At 40.4% G+C, this 26,177-nt stretch overlaps 1 protein-coding gene across 1 annotated transcript in view; it reads left to right on the top strand.

Moving 5' to 3' along the window:
• LOC138489003 (von Willebrand factor D and EGF domain-containing protein-like) overlaps positions 1 to 26,177 on the top strand; it is a 3,370,177-nt gene that overhangs the window by 2,952,607 nt on the left and 391,393 nt on the right. Inside the window, exon 21 of the mRNA XM_069616529.1 lies at positions 6,048 to 6,905. Coding sequence (XP_069472630.1) covers positions 6,048 to 6,905 — 858 coding nt within the window. The remainder of the gene's footprint in view (positions 1 to 6,047; positions 6,906 to 26,177) is intronic.

A 26,177-nucleotide genomic window follows, 5' to 3' on the forward strand; every position in this document is an offset into this window, starting at 1 on the left:
GGGTGCTGGGGCACGCTTGGCAAACACCCACGCTGTCTGTGAACACTTCGAACACCAAAAAAGGGCTCAAAAAGCTTCAAAAAGTATGTAGATCGCCAGGGGCATTGTCTGGGACATGTGCAAGGGAGAACATTCACAGGAAAATACCCTGGATTGCTCAAAAAAGCACTTTTTAAATGTCCATGGGCCCGTACTGTGTTCACGAACAAGGACCCACGCTTAGCGTGGGTGCGGTCATTACGGACACCAAATTCGTGAGGTCAGGTGTGCACATGCGTGCGGGTGTTCTACGGACAGTGTTCGTGTCCCCAAAATAATGAAAAGTGAGACACACATGCAGCAGACAGTTACGGACAGGCGCGATGCTCGTAGGACCCAAGGGTGTGAGGTCCCCGAACAAATTAAATGTGCGTCACAACTTTGCGGTTGGGCTATGTGTTCTACATATTCATTCTGGTTCCGGACAATATGAACAGGGGGAATGTATTTAGAACAACTTAATTTAAATAGTTGCGGACATGCAGATGGATTTAGTATCCTGGGACACCCCCATTTTGACTGCTGACAGTGCAAACAGGTATAGTGTCCTTAGGACACCCCCATTTTGGTTAATTGCAGACATTCCGGACACCCGCGCTGTCTGCGGACACCCTAACAGCCTTTTTAAAAAAAATAAGACAGAGAGGACTATAGTAACAGCACACATAATATTGTTAATTGTATATAAATATGTAAATTATGAAAGAGAGGGGGGAGCAGAAACTGATACAAATACAGGGGAATTATGGATATGTACAAGTTGGATGGCAGGGGAGGAAGGGATTGAAGTCTCATCATAACGTTTTTCTTGATAGGGAGTTTTTGGGGATGGTTGGCTGGGACATGGAGAACGGATACAGGTACATGTGGGGAAAGGATATTGAATTGTTTTCCTTTATATGGTCCTCCACAAAGTTTTTTAAAAGAATTAAATTTTTTCTTGCTGCAGATGATTTTCCAAGGTGTCTGTTTCTTTACTATTTTTAATGTCTGTATGGTCTGTTAAAAAGAAAATATATTAAGTACACATAAATTAATGGTTATTAATTGGTTTATTTAGAGAAGTGTAGTGTCCACCATTAGCATCACTGTTTTCACTCATTTCATCCCGAGGAAAATGTTCTTCTAGCCAAAGCACTAGACATTTCTGTGTAAAAAAAAAAAAATAATAATAATTTTAGTATACCCTAATACAAAAAGTGTATAAATATAAACAATTAATGTAGTGGACTAACTAGTTTCTTTTTAAGTTTTGCTGTTACTGCTGCGTAGGTGTACTGTTGACTTTTGCTGTGCAGTTTCTGTGAGGTAATTCGGCTGTAGGCATATTTATTTTCTTTTGGTTTGTTCCATTATGTTGCAGTCGCTATGTAATCGGACTGCTGCTGTCTTATTTATACAGTTTCCACTTCTTATTTATTATTGAATTTAATGTATTTATGTGCTGCTTTTTTAACATGTTCAGTGTTTTTATTGCATGATACAACAATGTAAGATACCCCCTGAGTTTTTGGATAGTGTTGATGTTGACCGCATCCATCCGCGGACATGCGTACTGTCCGCGGACAATCAAAATCACTAGCGTGGGACAGGGGTTCAGTATGTTCTATGTTACATGTATTTGAACTAAGGGAATACTACTAAACACCTGTCAAATTCATGCTATCTATATCTATATTCAGTGAAAAAACTTTGTAAAAGGGACATTATGGTTAAGTTGTGCTACTAAAAACCATTGAAATTCAGTGAAAAAACTTTGTTAAAGGGATTTTATGGTACAAGTAAAACCCAAAACCCCCTGAAATTCGGCAGTTATGGTAAGCTAAGCAACCATAACTCGTGCCACCACCGTGCACTGCTAAGACTAATACCCAGTACATCAAAGATGACATCACAAGTGTCATTGATGACATCACTGATGACATCACATATGCATTTACTTTTCCTGAAAAGTCTGTACAAGGGATTCTTATTGTAATGTTGATAAAAAAGGTTTCAAGGATCATTGGAATAAATATCATGAGGTACGTAGTGCATTAAGCAATGCATTGATATAAATAGCATTCTATTATGAACTTCTTTCCAGTATACTAAGCTACTCATGTAGAAACATAGGCATTGTGTGCAGCATACTTGATGGAGGTGCAATATTAATATTCTTGCCATGTTGAATAGTAAAATGATAAATGCTTTCTTATTAGATTTTGTGTACTGTGAAACATGTAATAAGTAGTTAATAAAACCAACTCACTACATAATTGCATTATTACAGACAAAACACAAAGAGACAACAACATATACAAATATAAGCACATACAGGGAAAGTGAAGTAAGCAAAATAGCAGCAGCACTACCAGACAATGTTCATAACCTAACTGATAATCTTCATGCACAGAAATAATTGCTTAGCTTCAAAGTATCAAATGATGTGATTGAACCCTAAGGAAAGTAGTGTGAGTAAATATGAGCATATCCAGGGAAAGTACAGTAATAAAAAAACAGCAGAACTATAAGAAAGTGTTGATAACCTTACTTATTATCTTCATCCATAGAAAGCATTGTTGTCTTTCAAGCCTGTGTCTTTCCCTATGTATATGTTTCATATGTTGTGAGTGGACCCTTAGGGAATGACTGTAAGAACATATTTGAAGGATAAGTCTACAAATGTAGTACCTTTTGAATTTTTAGTTCATGACTGTTATTGAAGAAAACCGTGTGGCCTACATATGTCAGTAAAGGAAAAAAGAGAGAGACAGACATGTGATGTCATCAGTGATGTCATTAATGACATGTGTGATGTCATCTTTCAGGTACTGGGTGTTACTTTTAGCAGTGCACGGTGGTGGCAGGAGATATGGTTGCTTAGCTTACCATAACTGGCGAATTTCAGGGGTTTTTCAATTTTACTTGTAACCATAACATCCCTTTAACAAAGTTTTTTCAACTGAATTTCATAAGTTTTTAGTAGAGCAACTTAACCATACCATCCCTTTAACTAAGTTTTTTTACTGAATATATATTATATATATATATAATATATATATATATATATATATATATATATATATATATATATATATATATATATATATATGTATATATATGTTTATATATATTCTTATATATATTCACTGAATATAGCCAATGTACACATTTTAGAGTTGCAGCAATACCATCCCTGGCCTTGAGGTCAAGTATAAGTCTTGCAGGCTTATTCTGAATTAGCTGAAGGGGGCCTAGACAATAAAGAGTGAGGTTGAGGGAGAGGCTTTTGCAGTAGTCCAGCCTAGAGAGGAACAGGGCTCTACATACGTTGAGCTTCTGGGGAAAGATGTGGAACAGTAGAATGATTTTAAGAAGGTGAAGCTGAAAGTGTGCCTTCTTTACAAGCTCAATTTAATTGTTTTTTATTAGAGCAACTTAACTATAAAGTTCCTTTAACAAAGATTTTACAGTGAATTTCATAGGTTTTTATTAGTGCAACTTAATCATAATGACCCTTTAACAAACTGCTTTCACTGAATATGTACAGAGAGATATTTGTAGCCCTTTAAGTTACCTGGCCTGGCTCAGTGTTGCTTATTTTTTGGACATGGTACTGATAAAAAGGCAGTGGTATCTAAACTGCAGGACTGCCAGCAGCACCCCAACATTTGAATACTGTTGCAGTACTGCCAGCAGCACCCCAACATTTGAAAACTTCTTCATGTTTTCTCCCACATGCCCATTTTCTCTGATCCCTCAGCGAAAAGCTGTCACATTACAAAATAAACATTCACACTGTTAATCTGTCACATAGATCACAGGTGGCCCTGTCAGGTGTGACCTCACTGCTTAGTACGGTCACTTTAGCCGTGCTTTCATAATGAACACACAAGTACACAAGACCCATAATACAAAAAGCTGGCTGAGCAACTCACGCCGGATTTCTCAGTGCGATGTAGAGCTCCATACCAAATAGGCTGCCAGGTAATGGATATTTGTTGAATGGGAAGACAGATTTGTGGCTTTTGGTACCCAAGAAGGGACAGCTTGCTGTCTGGGGGCATTTGATAAACTCTGATGATTTACCTGAGGTGGAGTAGAGCCCTATTCAAGCAAATGTGAGGGAATGAGTTGGCTGTGGAATAGGCTAAACCTTTGAGCAATACAAACACACGTTTGTATTTCACAAAGGTGTTGGTGCAGTCTAAACAGTGGGGGCCTCAATAGGGAGGTGTACTCAACGACCCTGGTGTCACCCCATGGAAAGGTGTCACACTGTGTGGTCTGCACCCCCAGTACCCTCCTAGTGACAACGTGGCTGAGCCTTCATCACCAAGCGCCTCATCGCGACTGTGCAATCATCAGGTAATATTGTGGTACGTTTGCTGAATAAGTCTCTTGCTTGTTCGTCACCTCATTAGTCCTTGAAAAGCAAATCATGCTCTGCAGAGAAGCTGCAGAAAATACACACTGCCTGCCATGGAAGCTGAGACAGAACTGGGCCACAAAAAAAAACATGATGAAGAAAATAAATATAAATTAGCTATTTAAAGAAACATGAAAAAATAAAGAAATGCACATTAGCTATTTACAAAAAGATTACACTCACATGCTTCAATGTATCATTTTATTAGGAAGATGCATGGTATATTTACCATTCAAAGATGGTTGGTTTGTTTCAAGAGAGCTTCCTCCATCGCTGCCTCCATGAAAGTGCTCACACAAAATCGAATGAGCAGGAATTGGTGGGATTAGCTATAGGGATTACATTGGCTAGTGGCAGGGAATGGGAGGGATTACAACTGTGTATCCCAATCAAATGTCATCTCCTTTGGAGAAGCATTACACAGCCTTATTCAAAGCCCATATTTGAAGCTCTTATGTTAATGACAATAGTTTTGGCTTTAAAGGTAGCACTTTCAGCGCCACCTCATAAGCCAAACTAATGAGGCTGAATTTCCTCTTTAACTCTAGGAATAAACAAATTAAAGAATGCTGGTCCAAAGGAACAGCATGGCTATCATCTCAAAATATGACGTCTCAGAGTTGCTAGTGCCTAATGAGAGCCACGCAAAAGGAGTATGTCTACCTCAAAAGTCAGAAAACTAGGGAGGAATTGTCACTGACAATTGCTAAGTGGCAAACAGGTAATACCACATACATTCATGCATAATTACATATTGTGTCCTATAGAGGCCCAATGAATTCTCAATCAAAGGCTGCCCACTCCTGTGAGTTTCTTCCTTTGGATATTAACTATTGTGAACTGGCCATTGAGCAGAATATGTGTCAGCCTCGTATTTGAAATTAGTTTGGTGGTCATTGATGTAGGTCATGCTTATTACATTCTCATTATTTTAGGACTTGAGTGAGAACGATAAATGGGTGGTAATGACTTGATTTTGCTTTTGTGCAAGTGATCTTACACCGATGCTAATCTTCAAACTCCCAGTCCTCTGGACATTAAACCACCTATTCACCTGTTAGACTCAACTGCTATTTCTGTTTGTTAAAGAAATAGAGAAACAGACCCTCAAGGCCTCTGTTCTTTTAGAACTACTGGGTGCCTATTACCACAACAGAAATACTACTTCATTCAAGTCTGGGACATGGAAGACTAGAACACGTGGAATTTAGATCACTGGTAAATGTCCATGTCTTTCTTCTTGCAGCTTCTCTGCTTCAACCATTCTCCAGTTGTGCCACACAGATATTTAGTTTGCATATGCTATAGAATACACATTTTACACAATTCCATGAGACAAACCTTTCTAGATTCATATTGTGTTATGGAACTATTGTACATGCCTTTATTGTATGTATGTATTCAAGTAGATTGCCATTGTAACGTTCTTGTCCTGAATATTTATTCTACATAGTGTTGGATTTATTTTTTAAGAACTTTTTACTGTTCCAATAACATCATTGGGACGTTTAGAAGTTTGTAATTTTGTTTAATGTCATTTTTGTTTTTGCATGTTTCTGGCAACATTTTAAAACATTCTAAATGCTTACTTTCACAGGTCATCAATCAGGATCTCACCAATATCATATGCATGCAACTGGGATAAATAGAGGTGATTCTAATAGCTTGAATCTTAAAATGATTCCACTATCTTCTAATACTGAAAATGCCAAGCAGAGAATCAACCATCCAACTCAAGGAAATGCTGCCATTGAACCCACAAATGTTTTGTCCATTGGCAGGCCCCAAGCAACCGGATTGAAGGAAGTAAACATGCCTATGTTTCGCTCATCAAGAGCATTTCCACAGAGCAAAGAGAGTATTGGTCATAAGGAGCTGCAATCACTTAAAACTCCCAGAATAGAAGAAGAACTGCATCTATCGATGGTACGCCATGGGGCATCTGACAAAACAAGGTTATTTGTACCAATCTCAGATATGCTGTCTATAAATTCTAGCTTTTTGCTCAAAAAAACAATGTCACTTCCCATGAGTCAAAAACATGGCACCCAGAATGGAGGATCTGTCAAGCCGATTGATAGAACTGAAGCATCTAAGCCTAACAGAGGCTCCTCAATTAGAGCAAGTCATCCAAGAATATCACTGTTCACATCAGTCCATGTTCCACTGCCCCATCCAGTAGCTTTGCATTCTGGCATATCTACCATAAATTCTAAAGTAACTAAAAGCACCTTTGGACAACACAAGAGCCAAATATTGACTGTCAAAAAGCCATATGCCGCTGTGGATGATAGTGCTTCATTATCAGAGCCAATCTCTCAGCATCAAACTGCGAAAGGTGTATGTGCTGACTTGACGTGTTTCAATGGCGTTAAGTGTGAGCTCTCAGAGGACAGAGTCGCTAAATGTGGGAAATGTCCTTTTGGATATTTCGGCAATGGAACTACATGTCGAGGTAAATAAATGAAAACAATACATGCAATCTTTTTTAGACAAAGCCTTTAAAATAGTTTTAACAAGTGCTTACTGTGTTTTCATCGCCGCAGTTTTGAATTCTGTAATTTTTGATGTGTTGTTCTCATAGATATACAAAGGTTTTCTGTTCTGTAAATGTACACATTTTGCATTTCCTGCATTTGTCAAAACCATTATTAGCTTTCAAATTCCCTAACCAATTAGTATCTTGAATAATTGGTTTTAAAGTACTCAGGGAAATGAGATCCTTTAATGTTTTAGCTCTCAAAAATGTCAATTGTGGAAAATTGCTTATCACCAAATTAAGATCATCATCTGCCTTCAAAATAGGTCAATGTTTGTTCAATGTCGATCTAATTGGTTGTGATTGTGATCTATACTGAGTAATACATCTAATGCAATTAGAGTAACCCAGTAAGGGTGGTAAAGCAGCTTGGGCATAGAGACCATCTTGTGGCTGCAAGATGTACATTGAATTGGTTACCAGTTGAATCAATAATTCTTTCATATCCTGACCATCACTCTGAAGTGCATATAGGGAAAAATGCCTTCTTACCTACAAGAACTTCTGATCAATAAAACCTGTCATGTCATTAAGATCTAGCCATCAGAATTTCCTTACCATCCCAAGATGCAGAACTGTGAAGGTCGCTAAAGGTGCCTTCTTTGCAATCACCCCAAAGGCTTTGAATGATATCCCAGTAGAACTATGATGCATCCAATCAATGGATATATTCAAAAAGAAGCTAAAGACTCAGTTCACGTCCATCTATGAGATCACTACTTTAGGACCTTGCAGTTGCCTATGGCTCTGTGATCTTATTTTTTGTTTGTTGTCTTTGTTTTTGTTGTGCCCTTAAGCCCAAGGGTCAATGGCTGCGCAATACAAATTTATTAAAGTAAAGTTAAGGAGTCTTTCTTTTTTCTTTAGCTTTCAAAAGATACTCTCTATATCATTTAGATGTTTTGTCATAAGCAGTAAGAATACTTTGAGTATTCCCTTCCAGGAACAGTGCTTCCATATTATTTGCTCCTTGCTCAAAGTCATTGTCTGACGAACAGTTCTTCCTGGCTCTAACCATTTCGCCAAAGGGTAAATTATTAATCAGATTCTTCGGATGATGGCTTGTAACAAAACATTTGATGCAGTGGACATCCTGTGTAACGTGCTACTGATTTGGTTATTCATTATGAACAATTCTACATCCAAAAATACCACCTGGCTTGGGCTACTGGAACAGGTCAATTCAAAATTTGAATCATTCTTACTTAAGTGTGAAATATATTCACCTGACGATTCTTCAGTACCCTTCCAGATAAGGAACAAATTGTCAATGTATATATACCATGAAACAATTTGTCCTGGACATTTATCAAATTGTTCTGACCATGCATGTTCTTGTTCCCACCACCCCATATAAAGGTTAGCATACGTTGGCGCTATACAAGTGCTCATGGCATTTCCACATTTTTGTCTATATTGTTCACCTTCGAACAGGAAAATGTTATGCTCTAGACAAAGTTCAAGCAAAGTAAGTATAACTTCATTTTGTTGTTTGAAGCTAACAGATCTAGTATTCAGGAAATATTTGCAAGCTTGAAGGCCATTTGTATGTATAATTGACGTATAAAGAGATGTTACGTCCATTGTAACTAGAATATAGTCATATTCCCATTGTATTAGTATTAGTATTATTTTGGTAAGTAGGTCTGTAGTGTCCCTGTAGTGTCCCTCACATAAGAATTGAGATCTCTAACAAAGGGCTGAAGAAAAGTATCCAAATATGTAGAGACATTTTCTAACAATAAGCCCATTGATGCCACTATAGGTCTACCAGGTGGTGAGCTCAAACATGTATGAATCTTAGGGATAAAGTAAAGAATAGATGTAATGGGAAATTCCTTAATTAGATATGATACTTCATCTGGTTCTAACAAATTATGCAATTTAAATGAATAAATCAACTCATCCAATGCTTTTTTCGTGTTGTCAATAGCATTTAGATACCTCTTCATAACAAGTCGTAACATTCAATTGGCTATATGCTTCTTCCAGGTATTTGGTTCTCAGCCAAACCACCACTCCTCCAACCTTATCTGCTTGTCTGGTAACAATCAAGGTGCCATTTTTTAAAGCAACAAGTGCTTTTCTTTGGCTATCATTCAAATTAGTCCATTTGTTGTCAATTTTGTTTTCAAGATTCCCAAGGTCCTTTATAACACATTGTTCAAAGACTTGTATATTGTTAGACATACTTTTTGGGTTGAATAGAGAGTTATTTTTCAGCCCACTATTCGCTGGATAATCAGTATATATCAAACCTGGTCAGAATGTGTTTGTCAATCAAATCTGAAGAAACAACATCATTATTTTCTTGTGTGAGTGTGTCTAAAGAAATCAGACTCTCCAAATCATTGATATTTAATGGGCAGGGCTCATTGAATTGAAAAGAAAGAATAATGGAGAACGTAAAATGCAGAGATTGGAATCTAGGCTAATCATTTAATTTTATATGAAGACAGCCTATGGACATAATTCGATAAAGAGCTAGCAGTCCATTTGTTAAGCAAGTAATTGGTATTTTTAGGGATATTTCAGTGATATTTTTGCTTATAGTTGACAGCTGTATTAAGTTCTCTTCTGTCTGATCACGTGAAATTAGTTTTTCATATACGATCTATATTGATATGTAAATTGTGAGCCATTAGTAACATACGATTGGAATGTAGATTTTAATCTGATAATTGCACTGTTAAATACTTATTTTTTTATTTGTTTTCCTTTTATTCACATCTCTTTTCTCTTATTTAAATGCCCTTTAGCCTATTTAGGCATCAAACCATTTGCACTTCAGCAAATATGAATATAAATATTTGTTTTAATGCAATTTAGCACGTTGTTATACCTTAGATTGACTGTATATTGTAGTCATAAAACATTTAGCACAGGTCACTTTGAAAAGTGTTTAGCCCACTGGGCGTAATCTTTATACCTAATGAATTGGCGCTATATTCTGCTGTTATTCCCTCATGGATGTCAAACTATCTCAAATTCTCTCTGCGCCGCGGTGAATACTACTAATTAATGAGCCATTTGGCTCCAGGGCTATTATGTCGGGTTTTACATTCTTGTATAACACTCTGATAGGTCACAAAGTTTAGAGAATAACCGCTCACTTATTTCAAGTAGAGCGATCATATTATGTACCTCGTGGTACAAAATGCCCACCAGGTTATAAAATACCCTTAATACGAATATAAAAGTGAGTCATGTGACAGGGATCGTCATGTGACCGGACAGAGTGAAAATAAAAGAAGGCTTTTTTCACAATGGTGCAAATCTCATCTGAGGAAGTCCCTGAAGGAGGGATGGAAGGTGTGCTGTTAACCTACATGGCAGAACTTAAGATATTTTGTACTATAAGAGCATGTTGGTTTATGTTTTAAATCATACATTTGATATGTAATTCTAATAGTTGAATAATTATTAAAGTGTGTCTACAATTTACAAAAGACTGAGTGCTCTCATATAATTGGTGCTCTCCACATTGTACTGTTTGGCAATGTCAGATATTCATAGTATCTGTGGGTGAACACATCTGTTTGAATGTTTGAAATGGCTATTCCTGCAGCCAACTGAGAGCACCCACTATAAGTAGGATGAGCACAACTGTGTTTGCAATACAGGTTTTGTGATATTATATATATGTATGTATGTGTGTGTGTTGTGTGTTTGTGGCAGAGATTTGGTTTGGGAAAGGTGAGGTGGTGGGGTGGGTTAGGGAGGGGTTAACGGGGAACTCCACCATTTAAAAAAAGAAATTCATGGAGGGTAATGTTCCCTTTTCTTTCAAGGAAGCATGGATCACCCGACTTCTGAAGAAAAACAATTTGGACCCCTCTATACCCAAACACTAGCGGCCAATAACTAACATCCCTTTTTTGCTAAAAATCATGGATCATATGGCATATCTACAACTACAAGAGTTCCTGGAATGCAACAACATCTTTAATCCCCGGCAGTCCACCTTTAGAGCCAAGCATGGCATGGAAACTGCCATGGTGGACTTTAAGAACAATCTAGCCAGTATTATCGACAAAGGTCAGCCTGGCCTTCTTAAGCTTTTAGATCTTTCAGTGGCCTTTGCCATGGTCGATCATTCCTTACTGGTGACCAGGTTACAAGAATAAGCTCACTGTACAGACACTGACACACAATAGATATCCTTTTTCGGGTCCATGGACTGCCAGAGTGGCAGTGGAGGGCATTAGCTCTCTTCCTTCATCAATCACCCCAGGGGTCACACAGGGGTCCTGCATCTCCCCCACATTGTTTATTATCTATTTCATGCCCCTACTCTTTCTCTCTTTAATCACCTGGGTGTTCAGTATACCAACTACACTGATGACACTCAGGTCATCCCTGAGTTATGAGGCATCTATGCTCATGATGCTCTTGTGATCAACTCAATCTATGATTCAATCCAGACATGGATGCCAACCAACTCACTTGATCTTAAATACAGGAAAAAATTATTATCATCTTAGGCAGCAAAATTACAATAGCCATTAGTGTTAAAACACTCTGTGTTATTCTTGATGCAGAGCTCAATATGAAGCCTCATGTTGACCACATTCGAGTAGCCTGTAGCTACATCATGAAACTACTTAACTACATCCATCCATACATCTCCATCAGCAACAGTTCGTTGTGGCCACTGCTCTTGTGAACTCACACTTAGATTATTGTAACAATGTACTGTTAGGTACATCACAAGATAATATCAAGGCTCTCCCATAATGGAGCTCTCCAGGCGGTCCATGGTCTATCCCAGAAAGGCCACATCACTGAGGCCAGGATGGGGCTTCATTAGTGCCCCTTTAAACATTGTGTGACACATACATTACTCACCTTGACCTACAAATTTCAGAACTATGAGGCTCCTCATTACCTCATGGATTGCCTCAAGGTGGCCCATCCTTGCCACACTCTTCAGTCTCAAGACCAGGCACACTTGGTGCAACCCAGGTTCAAGCTCACCAGATTATGCAGAACCATCTTCGATGTCCAGGCACCTTCTGCCTGCAATGAGCGGCAACTAGCCCTAAGATCAGTAAACTCCCTCAAAGATTTTAAGAAATTGACCGAAACCCATTTGTTCAATCTCAAACTAGGTTAAGAAACCCGCTTACTTGGTCTGTCTCTTTTCCTGCCATCTCCCCTTCTTCATTTTCATTGTCTGTCCAGTCTATGTTGTATGTGCGCAATGATGCCTATGGGCGAGCAGAGCTATCTAAGTATTGCAATAAATACATAAATAAATAAAAATAAATGCAAATCCTCAAAATTGCTGGGTAAAAACACAGGAAACCAGAAAAATAAATATTTCAGCTTCTGCATTCATAAAACACAATAATAAAAAAGACAACTTATTTACAGTAACTATTAAATACTTTATATGAAACCGTTCATTTTGCGACTATTGACATTGAGAGCAAAATAAGAAGGCCCTTCTTCCTAAATAAAGAAAACATAAGGATATTTTGTCCATAAATTGAATTGGATGGAGATGGGCCTTTATCAATACACTTCCGTGTGAACTGGAATGGCAAGTCACCAAAATGTCATGGGTTGCATCACACAGCCCAATGACAACCCAGCAATGTACATCACATGGACTCTGACATTGATGACATCACAGCGCGTTAAGTAAAATTAACTTTGCCCTTTCTGGCATCAAGGAAAGTAATTCTACACGTATTCAACAAATACAAATGAGTTTATGATTAGCAATGTGACAAATAATTACTATAGCAGAAAATAGACAACTTTAGTTTCCAATCAGATTTTAAACAGGGTACTTCCTTGATATGTCATTGTTGGATTCATGATATGACAAGGGACACATCTAGACAGCAGCTTTACCTTCATATACCACTACATGCCAACTTTCTGCCATCATATGACAGTTATTGCATCACAACCGAAGTACAGTCACAATTAGCAAAACACAACACCACATTTCTTGGTGTTGCCATTGTATGTCAAATGTAGTCTCATGACATCAAAAAATCAAGCTTTGGGCTAAGATCTTGGGTGAAGTTAGTTCAGTAAATCTTAATTATCAAGAATCAAGGATGAAAACATAGATGTACAGCACACAATCCCCAAGACATCTCAGAGCTATGTTACCCCTGCCCAGTACAGCAACCTAGTTATGCTATCTAGCACATTGGCTCTAATACAACTAGAGGAGGATTGTATGTCTTCACTGGGGGGGATTTTAATCTGCCAAATTAGTACTAAGGTTCTCTATGAGAAGATGGGTTAGCTTTTGTCCTCAAAGGTCGTGCTTGCCGCCTTCAAGAGATACCAACACAGATGTGCATTCATTATTCAATTAAGGTTTACATTTATTATCCAATAGTAGTTTGAAGCATTTTTCATTAATACTTAAACAGCCTCCTGATAAGGTAAGTGGTGTTACATATATGCACGCTGAGGCTGCAGAAAGATAGCGTACGAGTAACATATTGCTTTGGTGTGCCAAGTATCAATTCTCCATTAAGACAGCAAGCATACATTATTCAAAATAGAGTATCTCTAACTAAACTAGGCCAAAGGACTAAACATAAGGCCTAGTTCTCTTAAATCAATATTTTCTACATGCACCTTTCATTTAAATTCACCTGCAATCACATTTGAGTCTATATTCTTTTAAACCCTTACTACACAGAAATACATTTTTCTTCCAGAGGAATACCCCTTTGAGGCTAATGACCACTAACCCCAATTGCCTAAATACTTTGAATAATCAATTAAAAAGGCCAGCATGCTTCTGAGGTTTTCATTACTAAATGCTTTTCATGAATTTTCAAGGTGTTAGCTGTCTTCTTCTCCAAACATTTAAAAGCACATTTGACTAGCAAATATATACAATAAATGCCCAAAAGGACAGCAAACATCATTAGAACTCTGTGAAATATGGAGGCTCATAAAAAGCCATTCAAACTAGTAAGCTGGGACCAGAAAGCCCATCGGTGTAAGTTTTCCTTTTGTGTGATATAGCCACATACTTTCTAATGTGAGAAAGTCACATTATGATGTCACTATACTTTGGAATTCATCATTCAGACCCCATAAGAGCATAAACACCTCCTTTTGAGGCCAGAATAGTGTCCTAGGATATGGGTTCAGTAGTACCATAGTGTTTATAGCTTTTTGCTCATATATGACCAGTGAAAAGGAAACTGAATTGTCATTTGCTACTCTTTCCATCAGCAGGTATGATTTCAGTTTCTTGTAATTTTTTAACTTAACTACCTTTGGAATAGAGACAAGCCAATCCCCGTCCAGGCCCTTTCAGTCCACCGAACCTCATATAACCCACAAGCAGAGACTCGCTCCCTACATCAAGGAGCATATGAAGATTCATTAACACATAGAAGTATGCGAATAGCATTAGTAATGCCCCTATCCAATGACTCCATTTTGTATTTAGGCCCAAGCCAAATACACTGAGGGCTGTAGCACTTGCATCCCGAGTTTGCGCAGACATGCCAAGATCCCAACACACCGGGACAGCTCTGCACGATCCTTGTTCCCATGGAAGTCCTTTCTCCTCCTGTCCCTTAAGTATTGAAAATATTTAGTATCACATTCAGGAATGCACCCTGCACAGAGCGTGAGACAGTACCAGGCCCAGCAATGCACCCATCCATCTCCACTAAACTAACATCAGGGCCTCTGACCCACACCCAGCCAGGCAAGAGCCAGCCTCCCTCCATCGACCTGGCCCCCAACCCTAACCTCCCCAAGGTGATCTAAGACTCGCACGACTGTATATCTTCCCAGTCCAACAAAAGTGTTGTGTGACATGAGGTACCAGGAATAATAGATTAGAGATCAATCCCCTGGGGGAGACTCTGGGGCGGGAACTGCAGTATCAATGAAGACCCAAAGGTAGGGGTCACTAAACTGTATTTTAACCTCTGTTCTCTCTGGCACCCCCTTCCTCTGATGCCCAGGTGCCTGCCATAATGAATGAATAGTTGGTCTTAGTTGTTTAGCTTAGATTAGAAACAATGTTTTTATGTGTGCCCTGCCCTTCATCACCTGGGTGAGCCCAGCTGACCCACGTGGACCAAGATCGACAAAAAAGAACCAGCCATTTATTGCCTGCCATTCCCTATGGAGCACACCCTCATATACATGTCCCCTACCAATCAGCCATGCCGATTTGTACCCTTGTGAAGATGTTAATGATGATGCTTAATGCCTTTTAAATGCACTGCTCATGTTATTTTTGGCAGAGCGCTCTCGAGCAGCAGAGTTCTTTGCTGGCATGTGTACATTGTGCGTTTAAAACCTTGTTATCCTTGCAAATTATCTCTTAGCCTTATTCCCTAGTGGGGTGTATTTACTCTGCTGTGTTTGTGTCAAGTGGTCTAGGCCTTTACTACTAAGCAGGCATAATGTATACCATACCTTCAATAAAAGTTCCCCACCCAGTTTGGATTTTGGTTCTTGGATGTGATGGCAGTTTAGGGGAGTGTCAGATAGCAGGCAGGATACATCCCATGAAACAACTCCCAATCCAATCTATAGGTAGCCAGCTATAGACTACAAAACCACAGATAAACTAGGTCGCATAATAGGTGGCATAACCAGAGTCTGTCTGGTAAGCAAAATACCACAGCAACATTGTGATGATGAATTAAGACAGTATGAAAATGTAGCACATTACTACAATCAGTAGAATTCCATTTTACTACCCAAGACAGATCGAACAGTTATATTATAGAAGGGTAAACTGCAATAGAAACAGAAGATCAGGTCGACCTTTTTTACAGCAAGGTCAAAACAGAGGAGATTGGGGGGAAGAACAAAGGATGATAAGATGATTTTTGTAAACATCTCTAATCACACTCTAAAAGGAATTGAAGAACAAGTACTAAATACCGTATTAGACTTTGTTGCCACTAAAAGGCACAATCCATTTGAATTCAGCAAATAATTATTTTTTGGGAACAATTCATATGAAAGAATACTTCAGTAATATTAGGACAGAATACGTTAAAAACCTGTCTTGGTCAAGTTAAGAAAACCAACTAATTGTGTACCACCTACACACATTTTCTCCACAGAATCTCTGATCTTTGAAAGGAAAGTACTAGAAGAAGCTAAAGGACAAGAGAAGGGGGCTAAACACCTTTCGTCATTCTAAATATAACAGAAATGGCAGCTTTGAAAGTATTGCTGAACAACAAAAACATGAGAAAGAAAGCAGTCAAGAGTGGTGTAATAGGCACCCTGAATAAATTTGATTATATCGAAGACCCACAAGGTTGTTGTTAGATCTGATCAAAGCAAAAGTGCTAGAATGAAATTAGACAAACAAGAGGCAGATTTCCTCATCAATTAAAAGCCCAAAATGTCATATTTATATAGTCTTCCCAAGACCCATGCAAATCTGCAGGTTCCCCCAGGGTGACCAATAGTTTCATGAATAGTCTCTATACTACAACCCTTATCGACTTATCCAGAGATCATTACCTAAAACCATCTATCACACACATTAAATCATACATTAGAGGCACAGGGGATGTGCTCAGGACATTAGAACATGTGAATTGTATTCCCAATTGTGACCTCCTAATTACACTGGACATAGTTTTACTATAAATAAAAAACTCACAAAGTGCCACACTGGAAGAATTTGGGGCTTAGCACCAATAATAGGCCACTAGCCTCGTGGGAAAAGTGGTGTGCGTATCCTAACCCCAAAAAGCAAGGTAATTGAAATAGGCCTTGGTAGGTTATGGACACAAAATAAGTTTACCAATTGCAATTCAGACAGCGTGATATTTCTGATCACATGCCCTGTGGGCTAAACTACTTGGGGAAACAATCCACGAACATTAAAATGTAAATGTTTGAGCATAGCAGTTGCATAAAAAAAACAAGTTACAAATGCATCACTTGTTAAACATTTCATAGAAATGAATAATATATTTAAAGACTATATATGAATTGTGGTTCCAAAAATGTATGGATCACCAAAGAAGGAGATTGAACAAAAGTTGTTGAAAAGAGAGTGAGATCTCATCTAACAAAAAGGCGGCAGACAGGATTAAATGAGGAGATAGAGCGTAATAAAATGAAGGGATTATGAATAAAAGAAGTATTCATTTGCCGACTACCTCTTTGTAAATGCCACTAATAATTTAGCCAGACTTGTGTTTGAATTAGGGAAGATAATGCATACATTATGTTTTTATTTCAATTTAGGAAACAATAAAAATAACAACTGTTCCATGATGATAGTACAGACAGCCACAGTAGTTGTTTTAATACCTTTTTCTGAACATCTGGCTATAACATATAAGGTCTTAACAGCCTATTCCAAGATCGGCCATGCATAGCACCAAGACGAGTACGAAACTACTGCACGTTTCAAGTAGCCTGGTTCATTTTTAAAATAAAGGGAAAGAAAGACGGGTCTTTGTGATTAAACTGCAAACGCTTATGACAAACAGTTAAAGGATCAGGCACCCTTAAGAATAAGATAAGTATAACAACCCAGAAGTCAAGTTTTAACACTTGAAGATTTAATATAAATTGTACAGGAGGTCAGAACCCCGCTAATTTACCCTTACCTTTCCAAATTTTGAGACACACAGGGAAGCGATATCAAAGATGAGTGAAAACTGAAACACTCCTTCGAATGGATTGTGTCCTCCAATGTATTCCTCATCTTAGATGTATTCCATCCAGCTTTAGCTGCTTTGGAAATGTATTCTCGGCAGAGGGCATCGTGCGTCAATGTCATCGAGTTGAAGTCCCTTGAAGACCTCCGTCAAGGGTGACGTCATTGGGTATACAAGTAGCACGCCCGGCGCTTTTTGGCCTCAGTTCCGTATTTCTCCAGTACATGTTGCTTCAGAGACTCAGCGCCCCTTGAGTAGTTCTGTTATGCAGTTATTGTGAAGAAACTATATTTGAGATGTCCTCGTCGTCGACCCCGACTACCACGCGTTCGGGGTTCAAAAAGTGTAAATCCTGTGGTTCCAAAATGTCCATCACGGATCCGCACTGAGAATGTCTGTGGTGCCTCGGTGAAGGCGACAACATGGAGGCCTGTACGAAGTGTCAGTCAATGATGGGGCAGGCCTTGTGAGAGAGTAAGGGAAAACTGCAGGTAGGTCAAAAACCCGACCGAAAAGAGTCGAGGTCACATCAGGAGAAATCTCCTCGACGTGAAAAGCAAAAACATTAGTCTAGGTCGCAAAGTGGTTCACACCACTCTTCGCCTTCAGCGAAAAAGTCCAAGACGCCACCGGTCCCCTTCCACCTCGTCCTCAGATGCATCCCCCAAGAGAATGAAATACCCCACAAAATATTCTTCCTCTGAAGAATGGGAAGCATTTAGAATTAAAATGATGGAGGTTTTTGAAAAGGCTAAGCCTCGGTCCGCGCCTTCTTCGAAGCTGGCCGGGAGCATTACCGTTCTGACACTCGCGCGCTCTCGATCCCGGGTGAAAGAAGGAGAAAATATCGGGTACCTTCTAGGACCCCAAGCGAAAAAGATTGCTTGAGTCGAGTCGACTACTCGTGGTCACCGAAGCTGTCCGGAACCTGACACACCTCGAAGGGCGAGCATTCGAAGAGCGCCTCGACGCCCTCGAAGCCAGCTCCGTTGACGACTACTATTTCGCTGGCCCCATTGACGCCATTGACGCCCTTGTCGACGTCGACCCCAAAGCCCTTGGCGCCAAATCTTTCAAAGGCTCCAATTTTGCCAGAAACTGTCAAAATAGCAGCAAAAGAAAAAGCTGCAAAGACTGTAAAGCCTCCAGGCTCTACTGCTACACCTCCTTCAGCAAAAATGAATAAAATAGTTAACTTCAATTTTTGAAGAACGAGAGGTCTGAGAAGGAGGTTGTTTCTTTTGGCTTAGAGTATGGCACCCCGAATGTCCCAGGATGCCTAATTTCTGAGGCAAGCAGAATGAGAGATCTGGTGGAAACATTGCATAATGCAAGTGGAATTGACACTTCACCTGAGACAGATTTTGGCAGACCAGAACCAGGGGAACATGCCAGTCCCTCTTACAGGCAGCTAATGACAAAGACAGTCAATTATTTGGGATGGGCTAGACCACCAACTCAGTTCATCCAGGATGATCTGACTGATATATTGGATCATGGCCCCACTGAAGATCTGATTTTACCCTTCCATGTAGCCTTACAAAATAGGGTGAGCAAAAATTGGTAGACCCCATACTCAATTCCTCCTTTGAATAAGTCCCTCACTTTAAATACTGCCCTTTCAGTAGTGACCCCGGATATCTGTCAAAACACCCTACTCCTGAAAGTCTGGTGGTCCAGGCAGCCACAGGTTCAAATAAGGTGGCGTTCCCTTCCATCCCTCCGCATAGGGACAACAAGTGTGTGGATGGTTGGGCGTGCAAGGTATTTTCAGATGGGAGTATGGCATTAAAATTGTCCCACTCCACATGTGCCTTGGCAACATTTTCGTACACTCTGTGGAAGTGCATTGCAATGGCAGCAGAGCACATACCAGAAGGAGAAGAAAGGGAAGGATTCCTAGCCATTGTAGAAATGGAAAGGAGGCCATGCAGGAATCCCTTCAGTCTGGATTGGACACTGCAGATAGTGTGAGCAGGTCCATGGTCACTAGCACGGTAATGCACAGATTTGCGTGGTTCCGAAAGTCGGGTTTCGCACCAGACGTGCAAACCATCTTTTGAACACGCCCTTTGACGGGTCTCACCTTTTTGGCAACAAGAATGACGAGAGCCTTGAGAGGTTGCAGACCTCAAAAGCAGCTGCCAAATCTTTAGGAGCTGCCATTAAGCAACCTTAGCCTTTTCGTGCATCAGGACAATCATAAAGGGGACGATCCTATCATTACTACTCCTGATATGGAAAGGTGAGAGGAATGACCAGTCAAAGAAGCCAGAAAAAAGCCACTCATGGTGGACGCAGAAAACTTGCAAACTAGCCCAGCTGCAACCTCTTTACCATCAACAGCCGCAGAAACCACCACAAAACCACTTTGAGGACTTGCATCACAAGACACCGGAGAGAGGCAGGCTGTCACAGCATCTGCAAGAATGGTGAACCATTACTTCAGATGTTTAGGCTCTAGAAATAATAGCCCAAGATTACTGCCTTCCTTTTCTAACGCAACCTCAAAACAATCCACCAGGGAGACTCTCTTTGAAGTTTCCAGACCCGCTCCTACAGCAGGAAGTCTTAACCCTGCTGGAGAAAGGTGCTATAGAACCAGTACCTGTAGCAGAGAGGAAAAAGGTATGTTACTCCCCATATTTTTTTATCCCCAAAAAGGACAGAGTGCTGAGACCCATCTTGGACTTAAGAGGCTTGAACAAGTTCCTCAGGAAGGACAAGTTCAAGATGGTCACTCTTTCTCAGATCCTTCAGGCCCTTCAACTTCAGGATCGGTTGGTGTCATTGGACCTCCAGGATGCTTATTTTCCTGTGCCAATCCATCTCAAGCACAGAAAATATCTGAGGTTTTAAGTCCTGCCATTCGGGTTGAGCTCTGCCCCGAGAGTCTTCACCAAGTTAATGGTAGCGGTGGCAGTGCACCTCAGGAGAGAGGGGGATTCATATCTACCCCTACCTGGACGATTGGTTGATCAGGGCACATTCTGCCAAACAAGCCCTGGATCATCTGAAAGTCACCTGCCACTTCCTCCACAGACTGGGCTTCTCCCTCAATTTCAATAAGTCACAAATGGTACCTTCCCAACAGCTCTAGTACATAGAGGCTGCATTAGACACATCCTTGGGAAAGAGCTTGCCTCCCAAGTCGAGGGCTCAAGACATTCTTCAGATGTTTCCATATTCCAAAATGCCCAAAGTCTCCAGGCCTACGACTTCTTGAGGTTGCTTGGCCTCATGGCATCCTGCATTTTCCTAGTGCCAGAAGCACACCTGAGGATGAGATCCCTTCAATGGGCTCTAAAGAGTCAATCGTCCCAGTTCTCAGGTCAAATGACGGATCTCCTTCAGATTCCTAACAAGGTTCGGCAGGATCTTCTGTGGTGGACTTGCAAAGAGAACATCCTAAAAGGAGAACATTTTTGGCAACCATGGCTGGAGATTACAGTAGTGACGGACTCCTCACTCATGGGGTGGGGCGCTCATGCCAACGATCTGATAATCAGCGGTCGTTGGTCTCCATCGGAGTCCAAACTACACATCAACATTTTAGAGCTGAGAGCAATCGGACTAGCGCTGAAGGCTTTGCTGCCATCTGTCAGAGGAAAAAAAATGTCCCGATAATGACAGACAACACAGTGGCCATGCATTACCTAAACAAAAGAGGAGGTGTAGGTTCACTACCTCTGTGCAGAGAGGCAATGCGGCTCTGGTATTGGCAAATTCAAGAAGGAATCTCCTTAACGGCAGTTCATCTAACCAAGGAGGAGTATATGATGCCAGATGCTCTGAGCAGGCAGAGTATGGTGTCCCATGAGTGGGAACTGGCATTGGAAGTCCTTCAGGGGATCTTCACCCTTTGGGGAAACCCTCAAGTAGACTTGTTTGCGACCGGAATCAACGAAAAGTATGTGAGACCGTAATATATATCAGACAAAAGCTACCTTTGGCCTACCCCTAGTGGGCAAGCATGTATCAGTCTTAGGCAATCTCATAGGGGGGTGTGGACCACTATGCCCATCCTGCTCCTCTGTATCTCAGGGCCTTTGTGCACTGTGTTAGTACTATGCTATGGACACACTAACATAAGCTATTATCATAACCATGATAATAAACACATACACATAATAACATGCACACCAAACACTAAGAAATGACACAAGAAATACTCAAATGAAAACACTGACGTCAGTTTCAATTATAATACAATGGAATACATTTATTTATGCACTGCAATGCACAATGCGAACACTACTATAATGCAAATTCGAATTTGCACATTCAATGCTTTTGGTGCAAATCTACCATGCAGTGTACTAACTGTAAGCCTTACATGCTCCTAATGCAAGCCTGTGATTAGCTGGATATATCATGTCTAATGCAATATACATATGGCAAGTGTCAGCATTCAGCATTCCTCTCCAATCCACACCATACTTCACACTCTCTCTCTAAGACAATCGCTGTCTGATTACCCCCTCTATCATGTCAGCCAAAGCTCTGTGTGAGTCTGTTCTAATTCCACCATGCACATGTCTTTTTCAGCAATACTCCCCTTTCCAGCTCTGTGTCTCTCCTCTCCTGCTAACTTCTATAACCAGTCAGTCAGTGTCAGGGCCTCAATGCCTCAACCAAGCTCTTGAATCTGTGCTCCCATCAGAATACTTCCCCAAGCTTCCTCTCTCAAAGTCATCCAAGCGTCACTGCTATGCCACCGCCAAACATCTCTCTCTCATCGAACTCCATTTACATCTAAAAAACTCCAATCCCCTCACCTCTGGTTATACTATTCAATGACGTACACATATCCATGGTTACATTAAGCATTCCTTAGTTTCTCTGTGTGTCAGCATTTTATATTTGAGCCATACCTAAATGTCTGTCTTTGCATGTACTTTACTTTGCAATACCTCTATGTCCTGGTCAAACACTGTGTTCTTTGTCATTGTGACATTTTGGCCTATCTATATCATGGCCTTCTTCTCCTGCCTGCGGTACAAAACGCCATCCTACCATCTATTTCTCCATTCATTCCGTTGACATCCCTATCTCTCCAGAGGGAAGAGACCATCTCTCCTCTCCATGCAAAAGCACTCCCTGTTGCTCATGGCCCTGCCTCCACCTTTTCTCTGCAAAGCACACAGCCATGCTGATAAGCTTCCTTCGCCTTCCCCACTTGGACAAGGGTTGTGTTATCTCTGTTTGCATTACAATCATTCACAGTGTACCATAACAACTTTGCCACGGAACAAACCGCTTCTGAATGGCTTCATAATGCTAGCTAAATGCTCTCTATTTCGAATGTAGTGCCTAACATTCATTCATACCAAGCACAATACTTAAAGTTCAATGCATATTCTAAGTGCATAACAGCATATCTCTACATGTCACTTCATGTATAACAGGCCTCATTCTATCAAATGCAAATGGCTACATATATGTGGATAATGGATAACTAATCAGGATGCAATAATGGATAACTGGATTCCTAAAGGGGTAATAATGGGTAACAATGAGTAATGATTCCATAATGATAACAAATCAGGCTTCTCCATTCTATCAGGTTCTACCTGTATGGCTCAAGGGAATTTCCCCTGAGAGGAGCCCTAGGGGACGCACTTGTGGTGGAGTGGACCTTCCTACTGATATATGCGTTCCCTCTAATTCCTGTCATTCCTCAAGTCATCAGGAGATTGAGACGGTTTGGAAACCACATGATCCTAATTGCCACAGATTGGGCCAGGAGAATGTGGGACCCGGACCTTCTAGACATGTCCATCTGCCCTCCGTTACATTTCCCTCAGAGAGAGGACCTTCTCTCACAAATGGAAGGCCAGGTTCTCCATCCAGAGGTCATGACTCTCAACCTTCATGCTTGGTATCTGAAAGGCTGAGATACAAGGATTAGGACCTTTCAGATGACGTCATGGAGGTGTTGCTTTTGGCAAGAAGGCCAGCAACACAATCTCTGTACCGTTGCCTTTGGAAGAAATGTTGCAACTGGTGCAGGGAAAAGAATGTTGATCCTTTTCTGTGTTCTATCCCAGAAGTTATGTCTTTCCTCTTGTCCCTGTCACATAGAGGCCTCAATGTTGGGACCATTAAAGGTTATCTTGCAGCGCTTTCCATTTTCAAGCGCTCTTTCGGAAGAATGTTCCTAGTTTAAAATTCCTTTGATAATACAATTCTTAAAGGGACTCACCAATGTGTTCCCTCCTTCTCCTTTCCAAGTCCCAGTTTGGGACCTCAATCTGGTTCTAAAGTTTTTTATTGTGTGCCCCTTTTGAAAAAAAAAAACCTATCACGTTGGATTGTGCTTTGCATTTCAGAACGCTACAGATTGGCAGGCAAAGATCCACCAGAAGGTTTAAGGGCCCATTCTACCAGAGGCATAGCTTCTTCGACAGCCCTTCAAAGAGGTGTTCCCATAAAATCTATTTGTGAAGCAGCAACTTGGTCATCGCTGCACACTTTTTCTAAATTCTATAGTCTGGCTGCTTCCCACTCTAAAGAGCTTGCTTTTGGTAAAGCAATGTTATATTCAGCTATCTAATTTTAAAAATCTACTCCCTCCTCCAGAGAGCTTTCTACACTGCTTTGGGAGTCTATCTAAGATGAGGAATACGTTGGAGAACACAATCCATTCAAAGAACAAGTTATTTAACAACTGGTGACGTTCTTTCGACTGGATGTTCCTCCAACGTATTCCTCATCGCCCTCCCATCCTACCACTGTGTAGATTTTCCGGTGTTATGGGTGCTGCGCGTGCTACATGTATACCCAATGACGTCACCCTCGACAGGGGCCTTCGAGGGACTTCGACTTGACGACATTGACGAACGGCACCCACCGCCGAGAAAACATTTCCAAAGCAGCTAAGGCTGGATCGAATACATCTAAGATGTTGAACCACTTTGGAGGAACATCCAGTCGAAGAACGTTACCAGTTGGTAAGTAACTTGTTCTTTACTGATATTGACGATAGAATGAATTAGATGACTTACCAAAGACAACATCCTCTCTCCAGCAAGCAAAATAAAGCAGCAAAATTGTGATATTGATTTAACACTCTTCAAAAATACACAGAAGCAGCATAATTCTGTTTTACTACCCGAGACAACTATAACAGTGTGGCACATAATGCATGTATGATATCCACAGTAAGAAATCTTACAACAATTTGTGAGAGCTAATACATTTTTCACTAAAAGAAACCAAGTCCAGAATACTAAAGGGATTTGGTATCTGGGATAGACTAGCCTTCACTTTATTAAAACACAGATTTTTATTTTCATAATTTGCAAGATTAGTCACCTCCCGTTGTGAAAGAGACAAACATTATCTAAAATAGCAGCAGAACACTTAACCCTTCATGAATAAGAGGCATTACATTATGTTCTCAGAAACATGTCATGTAGAGCGGACTTCTCTATATTACATAGTGAAATGTAATTAGATGACTTAAATTTGGCAGATGAATTTGAGTAATATTGAGGAGAAGGGCAATATGTTATAAACTAATGAATGAAGGAAATTGGGTTATATGTTTGTATAAATGAAGTTGATGTGTTAAAAGAAAGGCTTAAGGGAAATGCAACATAAGATGAGATGAGTTGGAGTCAATGGGCCTCATTACACGGTAGGCGCTAAGGGATTACCGGCACCGGTAAGGGCACTGGTGCTGGTAAACCCTTAGCCCCCTACTACGAGGTCCCTCAGCGGCTCCCGTCCTTAAGGCCTGGTCTGACCAGGTGTTAAGGACGGGACCCGCTAAGGGACTTCAGAGCTAATAACGGTACCGCAAATTGCGGTACCATTATTAGCTCCTTCCCCATTCACATTGAGCCCTAAGGGGTCTTGAATGGAAATGGGGAATGGTATTTGGCATGGGGATTTACCGGGTCCTCCAGGGTCGGAATGACCTGGTAAGTCCCCATACCGCCTACCCGGACCCAGTATGCAGTAAGGGAGTAGCCATGCCGCTAATAGCAGCATGGTTACCTCCTACCGTGTAATGAGGCCCAATGAATACATTGTTTGTGTAATTATGGTTGTCTAAATATCGAGATCATTTTATGGAAGTACCATAACAGAAAATGTAAATAGATGTTTTTTAATCAGATGAAATCAATTGATGTTGAATACATATTTAGTATGTTTGTTTTTGCACGCTTGTACAAACAGATGTCTATTCAGCATATGTTCAGATTTGAGGCATTACCCAAAATATATCAGGATAACCAGAGTAAACACAGGAGATTCTTAAAGAGAACCTGGCATTATTTATAACAACACCAGTGCTGGTCAATAATATCTGCACCTGTGGTTACGTTACCCATGAAGAGAGAAACATGATTAGTGTAACAGTGAAGCCCTATAGCAGGAGCAGAAAAACAAACCGCAGCAGGCTTTTTCTAAAACTGATCTGGAGGAGGACATTCAAATATCATAAAAAACACAATTTTGTGAATAATCACCTCGACATGTTTTAGGGCCATTGGATCTGGGAACCAGTCTCAAATCACTGCAGATATCTCTC

This window comes from Ambystoma mexicanum, chromosome 9, assembly GCF_040938575.1.
Source record: "Ambystoma mexicanum isolate Mex_15411 chromosome 9, UKY_AmexF1_1, whole genome shotgun sequence".
In the NCBI taxonomy this organism is placed as follows: domain Eukaryota; kingdom Metazoa; phylum Chordata; class Amphibia; order Caudata; family Ambystomatidae; genus Ambystoma; species Ambystoma mexicanum.